The 11,089-nt window shown below is 27.9% G+C and overlaps 1 protein-coding gene across 1 annotated transcript in view; it reads right to left on the bottom strand.

Annotated features, from left to right (window-relative positions):
* The window catches only part of LOC117179969 (prolyl 4-hydroxylase subunit alpha-1-like), a 31,973-nt gene extending 22,135 nt beyond the window's left edge, over window positions 1-9,838 (bottom strand). The window contains exons 1-3 of the mRNA XM_033372232.1: window positions 9,757-9,838; window positions 3,583-3,698; window positions 278-499 (exon numbers count right to left, since the gene is read on the bottom strand). Coding sequence (XP_033228123.1) covers window positions 278-499; window positions 3,583-3,698; window positions 9,757-9,814 — 396 coding nt within the window. The 5' untranslated portion in view covers window positions 9,815-9,838. The remainder of the gene's footprint in view (window positions 1-277; window positions 500-3,582; window positions 3,699-9,756) is intronic.
* Between the last annotated feature and the right edge of the window lie 1,251 nt (window positions 9,839-11,089).

Below are 11,089 nucleotides of genomic sequence, written 5' to 3'. Positions count from 1 at the left end.
TTAGAAAAATCGACATTTTTTTCGATGTTTGCATTAAAATAAAAATTAAATAAACAAAAAAATAAAAAATCTAATCTCACCATTTTCTGAAAAATTTAGTTCGGAATTTTTCAAAAAAAAAAATTTTTAAATCGGTGCATAATTGCGTTCTAAATTCTGATGCATTTAAAGAGAAAATATTAAATGGAGGATCACTAAATTCAGGTTTGTCTGTATTTCACTAGGATGCTCAAAAGAAAAAAAAAGAATTAAGCAAAAATGTGAAAGCTCGACGAACCTCAGGTTTTGCTAATTGTTTGAGGACCTCTATTTCTTCTTCATAAAGCACGTCGTGGTACACAACAATTCTAGGATCTAGGTAGGCTTCTTCTTCTTTAAAGGGTGCTATTTTCAAATAAGATATTCCGCGAGTGACGTATCGGCATTTTAATTTCTTCTGGACATGCGCAGGTAGTACAATTTCTCCACTGCAGAGCTTTTCAAACTGTTTGTCATCATCCTTAAAGTTTAGTAAACAAGAAATATGAACTTTGCAAATCTGCCAAAAATCTGAGAGAAATGCATATGATAAACTGAGTCATATAAATATGTGACAGTAAAGGAATACATTAACAGTACCTATAAAACTAAAATAAGGACTTTCACTTAAAAAAGACACAAGATTCTTTTGAAAATTCCGCCATGGGGCCATATTAAGAAACTTACATGAGAACCTACATAGAAATCCACAAGGACTTGTGTATACAATTTTATGAGTAATCTAGGTCACTGCGTATCGCGATCAGTCCGGAACAAGAATTCCTCATTAAGTCTATATGAGGAGTGGGCCACGTGATCAGATTCCTTCCTTACCGATGGTTGTTCTTAACCTCTGGAAATCTTAGGCACTAAATAAGAAACACTAAAAAAGATGTGTCTGTTTTCAAATTTGTATAAAAATGAAAAAAGTTTTGTTTTCTAAACAATTTTTTATTTTATTTTTTTTATAATTATTAAAATTTAGGATCAGAGCCAATTTTCTTAAAGCTTCTAAATTATTATCCTAACTTTTTAACTCGACGCGGCGCTTCGTGTGAAAATCAGTTGAGAAATAAAAATGTGTCGGTAAGATAGGAATCTGGTCACGTGACCCACTCGTCACATGGCCTCAAGGGTGCAAAAGTTTGATGCGTGGCCACGTTTAATGCGTCCATTAAAAGATAACGAAAATTCGAAAAGTCCATTTTTTAATTAAAAGAATTGAAATTTTCAAACGAAAAAGTGTTTCTAAAATGATAAATCATCAACCAGAAAGATCAATTTTTTACTGAAAATTCGAATTGTCAACTAAAAACGTAAATTTTGTACTTTAAACCATAAGTGAAATAGTAAATTTTCTTTAAAATAATTAAATTTCAACCGATAATGACGATTTTTCAGTAAAATAGTTCAATTTTAAACTAAAGAATATAAATAAAAATTTTTTTTCATAAAAACGATAATTCTTCAAACAAAATGATTTATTTTTAACTAAAGTAACAATTTATCAACTAAACAGATGAACTTTTGACCAGAAAGATAAATTTGAACGGAAATTATGAATTTTTTCTACAAAAGAAAAATGAATTTTTAATCAAATGGTTGAACTTCTAACCAAAAAGATAAAAAATTTTTTACACAAAAAAAATGAATCTTCAACAAAATGCATGTAACTTGAACTAGAAAGATCAATTTTGTACTAAAAATACTAAAATTTTATACAAAAATAAATTCTTAAGAAAATAGTCAAATTTCTTACCATGCAGATAAATTTTCAACAAAGAAGATTATTCTTCCACAAAAAAAAAGAATTTTCAACCAAAAATAAATTTTGAATCGCGGAGGTTAATTTTACACTAAAAAATTAACTGTTGACAAACTATTATAGTTTTAATCAAATTGTTAAACTTTAGGCTAAAAAAAATATTTTTTAAACAAAAAATTAAAGAGTTGTAGTTTCAGTTAAAAAAAAATATTAATGATTTTTAGCAAAAACAAACGAAATATAACAACATAGTTAAATTTTCAACCCAAGAAGTAGTTTAGAAAGATGAATTTTTTACAAAATACATGCATTTTGAAACAAATAGTTGAATTTTTAACTGAGAAAGGATTAATTTCTAACCAAAAATTAAATATGTTGATTTCTAATTATAGAAATCATTTTAAACCAACCAACGAGGAATTTTCAATAAAATAGTTCAGTTAAAAAAATATATCCAAAAAGCAAATTTTCTACAAAATACGTGAATTTTCAAACAAAGGAATACATTTTTTATCAAGAATATTAATGTTTCGCCAAAACAAAACGTATTTTCAGCTGAATATGTTTATAAATTTTTAACAAAATGGTTAAATTCTAAAATGTAAATTTTCAATCTAGCATAAAATACTCAAACATTTAGTTAGAAAAAAGTTGTCAAACAAACAAGACTTATTTTGAACATAATAAATTAATTTGTAAACAAAGAAACACTTTTTTAACAAAAATTATAAATCTTTCACCCAAGAAAATGAAATGAATTTTTAACCAAATAATTCAGTTTTAACAAAGAATTAAGTATTTGCGAAAAGGATTAATTGACCAGCAAAAAGATTCATTTTATCCTAAAAAAGACGGATTTTGATAAAAATACCTAAAGTTTTAACTAAAACAATAACTTTAAACACAAAACGAAACAGTTTTTAAAATATTTTTCCGCAATATTTATATTTTCATATATTTAATACAGTTTTGATGTGTTCGTATTTCATCTTAAATTTTTGCTTATTATTACGAATAATTAAAAAATATACTTTAATATCATTGAAATCACTAAAGTTATGAAAGCTTAAGAGAAAAGGATCAACATTTTCAATTTTCAATATCTCCACGTTTTTTGAATATCAGAAAAATTATTTTAGGATTTCTCTTTCAACACCCAAGAGAACGGATGGTAAAATTTTCATAAAAATGACTAAAAATGGCTGAAATTCTTCAGATATTTTGACTGTACAGGTTACTTTAATAATGTGTTAAGGGTCTCTTGCAGGAGGCCACCAAAGTAACCTTTGGAAGGATCTAGTATGAAAACGCGTATAGGGTCCTGTACCGCAGGCTATCAAGAAAACTTTTGTCGCTTACAGCTTTAAATAATAACGCTCTAATACCACCTAATACCGCTCCGTCCAATGCTCCTATCAAAATGGAGTCAATTTTCGGAAATAAAAAGTACCGCATAAATTAGATTTCCCTATTTGCGAAAATTGTTTCTATTATGCTCTCGAGGCCTGACAAAGTGCTTCTTGACTTAGAGAATGGAACCATGTTCGTGATCGAAATTTCGGCACCAGCTGATAAGAACATCATAGCCAAGGAGAATTAAAAGGAAGAAAGGCATAACGTTCTTCTAAGAGAGTTACGACGGTTATACCTGGAATATTCTGTTGAACTATTCGTCAAAAAAATACCAAGACACTTGCGGGGAAAATGCAGAAGGTGGACATCCTTGGGCCGCTACGTGTCCTTTAGAAGGCGAAGAAGGATTAAGTTCCAAATAAAGTAAAACTTTTGGCATATCTTACTTGATCTAGATCACTAGGGTCACTTTCATCGTCTTTCTCCTTAATCTCCTTGATCTCCTTATCATCGCTGACAAGAAGTTCCTCAGTTGCAGCGTTAACAGTTTGAGAGCCTTTTCCTGGAGTTAAAAAATAAATTTAATGGATAGGTGTTATATTATCTAGTCTTATAGTATACTGCGTATCAAGAACGCAAAGTACTCTTCCTACGAGGCGCCGCAGAGTGGGAGAAAAAGCACATTATTTGGACAAAAATCGACAGACAGTGCAATTCTAACCGGATTTTTCTTTTTTATTTAACCCAAAAAGGTCATGAATCAAAGTAAAAAGTATCTATCGATAATTTATTAGTGGGTAAGAGTAATATAATTTTTTAATAATGTTATAGACAAATTAATTAACAAAAGTAATTTTTTCGTGATTTGCAAATCTTTATAAACAAATGCACATTTTGACCATTTTTTTATGGAAAGGCTTGATTTTTTTGTTTAATGAACTTAAAATGTTTTGCCTAAGACAGATTGATATAATATTTTTCATAGTGACAAAAAAATGTTGATTATTTAAACAATATATATATAAATAAATGCGCATTTCGACCATTTTTTTCATTAATAGACTTGATTTTTCTTCAAAATTAATTCGAAACACCTTCCAAAAGAATCGATGCTATCATATTTTTAATAGCGATAGAAAATGATAATTATTTCAACGATTTTCATACACAAATACACATTTCGACCATTTTTTAAATTAATAGGTTTAATCTTTTTTGGAATCAATGCGAAATATCTTTCAAAAAAATCCTTGCTGTCATATTTTTTATAGTGGCCTGATATATTACGGCAAGGATTCTTTTGCCGAAAACGAACAAAAATTCTTCAGAAATCGTAAATTTTTTTTAATGTTTGGAAAAACTTTTGATGGAAGTTCACAGGGTGTAAACTTGGCTTTATTTGTACAGAAAGTATTGGTTCAAGCTTATTCGATTGAATAAAAATTTAAGAAATATTAATTAGATTAAAATCCAAATTAAAAATCCTATTTAACGTCCAATAATCAAATTGATTATTGATTCTCAGGTATCAAAGAGAGAGTACCTGTTCGTGGGTGCTGTCAATTTCTACCATTTAAATTTTTCTTGCCTTGATAAGGGTACTGTACCAGTACCGAAATGTTGGTAATGCAATTTTATTTATTTTTCATTTTCATTTTAAATGTTATTTTATTGTAATTGGATGATAATAAAAATAAAAAAGACGAAAGAAAGAAAAAGAGAGGGAGGGCGATGTGTTTGTCTGCCTTCTCATTTTTCTTTCCTCTTTTTTCAGATTACAATAGATTTTTTTTCGTTTTGTTCATTCCTTGGAGTCCAAATTTGGTCGTTGGATTCTGGGTTTTTTTACAGGTGTTTCCATTTACATAAAAATAACTTAAACTTCAAATGCATGCATCCATGTTCTCGTAAAGCCTTCACATATAAACCTCAAAACCAAAAAATCCTGACCCAAAATCAATTCTACTTGAAACAAATAAAAAAAAATCGTCTAATAAATTGGTCAAAAGAGTCTTAGGCAAAACATTTTAAGTCGATTCAGCAAAAAAAATCAAGCCTTTTTATCATAAAATGGTCAAAATGTGCATTTGTTTATGAAAATTGTTTAAAAAATAAATATTTTTTGTTCCCTATGAAAAATATGATATAAAGCAGTCTCAGGCAAAACATTGTAAGTTGATTTTGCAAAAAGAATTGATTAATTTGTTTATAACATGATTAAAAAAAAATTTGTTACCCTAACTCACTCATAAATTGTTTGTAGCAGCGAAAAGAAGTTGACGACTTTTTTGTGCGAATTGACAGTTTAGTACATTATCTTCAATAATTCCATTATCGTTTTATAGTACAGGAATCTCGTATGAAAAAAGGTCTTTTTACCGTATTAAGTAGATAATGCTTGTTTTTTTTGTGCTAAAACGGTTTATTAAGGAGTCGTGAATAATGTTTTCAAGCTTTCTGAAAATTACACCTATGCGTCTTGGACATATTTTTTTTAAGTTTTCAAAATCCCATTAAATTTTAGAACAAAATTTTCAACACCAATATTAAACTAGAGGAAATTCTGAAAAATTTAAGGGCAAACAAAATTCTTCAATCTTCAATAGGTGCAGAGTTCCCAAAGTTAAAAAAAAAGATTAATTTCCTACCAAAAAAGATGAATTTTCAATCAATTCAAGAATTCTAAAAAAAATGAATTTTCAAATAAAAAAAAGAATTTTTTAACAAAAAGTTTTCAACAAAATTCGAGCATTGTCAACCAAAAAGTTAAATTTTTAAAAAACAAATAAAATTTAATAAAAATTTGTTAGGAATTATTTTAACGTTCATACCTAGTTGTATAATCTTTAATTAAAAAGATGAATTTTGAAACAAACAATAATTAATTTTCTATCGCATAGATCCAGAAAAACTTCAATGGACTTTTTAAGACAAAACTATTCATTTTAAATAAAATTTAAATATTTTAGGAAATACTTGAATTTTCAACAAAACAGGTACTTTTTTCCAAAGAATGCAATATTTTTACTAAAAAAGATGAAATTTTTAATCAAAAAGAGAAATTCTCAGAAAAATTAGATTTCATCCAAAGAAGATTTCAGTCGATTTATCAAAAACAAAATATTGATTTTAAGCAAAGGTTAATGTTCCACAAAAATAGTTGACGTTTTAATTCAAAAAGACTAATTAAAAAAAAAACAGTTGAGTTTGCAGCCAAAAAGATGAATTTTCAAGAAAATGGTTGAATTTGTAACCAAATAATAACATATATAACTAAATAGTTAATTTCAGGAGAAAGTTTTTTCGAATTTTCAAACATGCTTTAACACTGTGCAAATATGGAACATTTGTTAAAAATGCTAAAAATGATTTTATACTCTTTTTGTGAATAAATAATGAAATTGTTAAAAAAAAGCGTTAAAACAAAATTCGACCCAGATTTCAATAAAAACTTTCTGTTCTAGATGTGGTATATTTTGTGATAGAAAAAACTAGGTCATCTAATGGAATATTTAAACATATGTGCTTACAGCTTGAAAGTTTCCAGAAAAACAGATTTTTGTTTCAATAATGTTATCTCTGCCAATAGAAAAAATCTTGAATTCAAAACAATTATTCGTAACTCAATGTTTTTTCAAGTTTGGAATATTCTGAAAAATTAACTTAAAAACGAAAGTTAATTTTCAAACAAACAGGTGCATTTTTAATCAAATTGTCAAGTTTCTAGGTTAAAAAATTAATTTTCAACCACAAAAAATGAATGTTTAACAAATCTATTTTATTTTTAACCAAAGAAATCAATTTTTCACTAAAATTATGAATCTTCAACTAAAAAACGAAAGTTTAAAAAAGTATTTGAACTTTCAACGAAAGAATAAAATTTCGTACATGACACAATTAATTAGTTCTCAACAAAAATATAATTATTGATCTTTCATTTAAAAAGTTTTAAACGATATTTTAATGTTAAACCAAAACAGATTAATTTTTAACCCAATAGTGAAAAATTATGTTCAAAACTATTATATGAAATGCATATAATTTTTATTTTTTTACCTCTGGTACTTCTTATTCAGATATTTCAAAATAATGCTCAAATTTTATTTTTCATGATTACTTTTATCTTCTATCAAAATGTACGAAAATTGCGCTTCCTATGAAAAAATTTGTTTTTAAACATTTTGTTGCAACTTGTGTCGCTTTTCCATTAACTTAATTTGTTTATTTTCAATAAAATTTTTTAAGATATAAACTAAACATACGGATACTAGTGTAAGGTGGTTCTAAGCAAATTTGTAGGTATTATTTAGGCGACAAATTTTGTTAAATGAAATTTTATTGTAGCTTGTGTCGTTTTACCAAGGAGGTAATTGTTTATTTTTAATGTTTTTACATGACAAGAGTCTATAACAAATTTTTAAATATTAGTTGGTTGAACAACTTTTGACTTTTCATTTTTTATCGTGTCTTGTGTCGTTTTTTCCAAAGATATATTTTTTAAATGTTATTATTCACGATTGAATGAAAACCTAGTCGTTCTTTCGAAAATTAAAAAAAAAATTAAAAATGACAAATTAATTAGTTTTATTAAAACAAAAGCTACGCGTCCTGTCAATCAATGTCGATTAATTTTTTCCATAGATCGTATCCTTTGCCTGTACATTTTATTTTAAAATTTTTATTTTCATTTTTTAAGAATAGAACCAAAGTTACACGTTTGATCAAAAAATGACAAATCGAAATTTTAAAGATCCTTTTTAAGCATACAACTTGTGTGAATTAATTTTTGTTCCTACCTTGCGTCGTTTTTCTAAAAAGTTAATTTTGTTATTTTTAATGCTATCTTTCACGATTAAAACAAAAAACACGCTTCTTGTAATTAAAAAAATGACAAATAATAAATTTTTAGCTTCTTTTTGGGTAAGAAACTTTTGTTGAATTATTTTTTTCGGAGCTTGTGTCGTTTGTGAAAAATTTAATTATTTTATTTTTAATGTTGTGTTTTCCATAGACAAAAAATAGTACGCTTCATACAGCGTGGGCACGCTGGGGCTTACATGCATGGCGAGTTGAATGCTACTCGAATTGCATAACAGCAGGGCAGAAACCATTATACAGGGGTATTTTATTATTTCGCGCCTTTAAAGTTTCATTCGGATTGGCCATTCCGTCAAGTCCGTGCATCTTCGGATCAAATTATGATAGTTTCCATGGTTGCTTTCGAAACTTTAAACGGATACAAGTGTAAAAACAATATAGGTTATGTTATATAGTAATTAGAAATAATAAAAGTGTTTAATTAATAATGAAGTGAGACATGTGAACTGAGAAGTAAACGTATTTTTTTTTCTTTGCTAATACCATTATAGAATAGCTGCTAAGTGACAAATACTATAAAATAGTAATAATATTCTGCGCTTCCAGTGGGCGAAGAGTGAATGGTGTTTAACGCTTATTTTTACTGCATAAAAAAAGGTATGTCATGAATGGACAGGATATGTTTTTAATAAAGTGAATGGAATATTACATGCGTAAACTATAAATTGACATTGCCTATATTTACTGACAGCGACTAGGGCAAACAGGTGAATCTGAACATAACCGCTTGAAGTTTCGAACGCAACCATGAAAACTCTCATAAACTTGATCCGAATAGGTACGGACTTGGCCGAATGGCCGATCCGAATGCAACTTTAAAGGCGCGAAATATGAAAATACCCCTGTATAATGGTTTCTCCCCTGCTATTGTGCAATTCGGGTAGCATTCAACTGGTCATGTATGTAAGCCCCAGCGTGTCCACCCCGTATAAAAAAGTGATAGACAACAAACTTTTGGATCTTTTTTGGATACACTATTTTTGTCTTCACATCTTCTTTCGTACCTTATATAGTTTGACCGCAAAAAGGAATTTTTTATTTTTCATTGTTTTTTGTGCCTTCAAAATTTTAATTTTCAATTTTTGAAGGTAATTCAAAAAGTTGTCATAATCTTCTAAGCCTTTTAAAAAGCAAGATTTTTCTTCTTTGAATTTATTTTTATACCGTGCATTATTTAATTTGAAATTTTCATTTCAGTTTTTTTTTTTAATTTTGTAAGAGCTATAACTCTGTTAATTTTTTTCATTAAAAAAATCATTGAAATAAAATGTTCATATTTTTCATTACTACGAAAAAACTTACAGAAGAGCTAAAAAATAAAATAAAAAGTTTTAATGCTATTGATCAATTACTAGAAAATTGTAAATGTTATGCCATCAAAACGAAACAATTTTCAATTTGAAGTGCTTGAAATTGAATAAATAATAAGTAAAAGCCTTATGGTTTATATCCATAAAGGATTTTAATAAAAAAAGAGTTAAAATCGATGAAGGGTTTAAATCCAAATAAGTCAAGAAGTTTAAATTTTCAAGGATTTTAATTAAAAATAGTACATTTTGGAAATAATAAAACTGAAAGATTGACCATTTTAGATCTCAAAAATGAAAAATGTAAAATTTGATACAAAACGCGAATGAAAAAGGCTTTTATGCCCAAGTATTTTAATTTAAAAGGGTTCGATAACATGTTTCGAAATTTCGCTTCAAATGTCGAAATGTTTAAATTGTATTAAGTGAACTTACCAGCACAATTGAGGAGAACCGTTATTGGAAGAAGTACCGTTAGGATAAATATCTTCATTTTTGGTCAAGAGAATCCGTAAACGTCGACTGACAAATTTGGACCATATTCACTGCTAGATATAAATTTCAAAATGTTTGTAGACTCAGCTGTAGAAGGAGGAAAAAACGCATTAAGGTCAGAGCAATCTGATAAGATTAAAAGCATTGTTTACTAGACCATAAGGTAGTTGTTGTGCCAAAAGTCAGATATCTAAAAGAAATAGTGTGATTTTTGATGAAAAAATTTAAAAATCACAAAAAAAGCATTAAGAAATGACGGCTTATTATTTTAAAGAAAACATTCTTTACAACTCTATGTAAGTCCTCGTTTATTAAAATATAATCATTTGTCAAAAATTGGTAAGAAGCGAATGTCATAAAAAATTCTATGGAAAAAACCATGTTTAAAATTATTGTCTTTTTTTTTGTGAATCTTAATATCTTCGACTATTTAAAGTTCAAATTTGTGCCGATGAGGCTTGATAACGTCCGAACCGTTGCATAGATCCACATGAAAATTTATATACGTGTAGATTAGGCACTGGATATGGTTCCTACCGCAACCGAAATCACTAATTAATGATAGCTTTTGTTTAATGAATAATGAAAAATAGCGTTTACTGTGTATCTATATATAGAGGAGTGACGGCGATTGAATAATTAAGTAGGAAAATATCGATAGTTTTAAAGTTTTCGATTGTACAGGTCCGGCATAGTAAGTGCATAGTTGCACGGTGTGGTTCTCATAATATGAGATACCTGTGGTTTTTATAACACTGCGGCTGCGTGGTTGAAATTGGTTACAAAAGTGTTTGTGACTACTGCAAAAACTAAATATATCTAAATAGCAGTAAATTTATACTTCGGAAACATAGAATGAAGTTTTTCATTGAAAATAATACTTTATTTTGCATTTTATTAGCTATTTCCTGAGGTTTCTCATATTATGAGAATAGTTTGACGAGTTTGGAAAAAACCCTTTTTTACATTTTTTGTATTTTCAGCCTGTAAAAAATTTTTAATAAAATTTTGTATTTGAGATTCTTAACACAAACTAAATTTACTTTAAAATGACCTTTATTACTTTTAAATTAAGTACATAGAATTCCGACAATAACGCCAAACAGAGTTGGTATCTCACATTTGGTTACTATTCTCTCTCTTTCTCTCTCTCTCTCTCTATATATATATATATAGAATCAGTAGTTAAGCTATGCCGGTTCTAGATTAGCTACGTAGTTTCAGCTGCAACCGACAGATGACGCCACCAGTCACTTCCAGCAGTCGGTAATTG

This window comes from Belonocnema kinseyi, chromosome 1 (genome assembly GCF_010883055.1).
Source record: "Belonocnema kinseyi isolate 2016_QV_RU_SX_M_011 chromosome 1, B_treatae_v1, whole genome shotgun sequence".
Lineage (NCBI taxonomy): Eukaryota > Metazoa > Arthropoda > Insecta > Hymenoptera > Cynipidae > Belonocnema > Belonocnema kinseyi.
The sequence above is the reverse complement of the archived record's forward strand: the minus strand, read 5'-3'. Positions and strand labels throughout refer to the sequence as shown.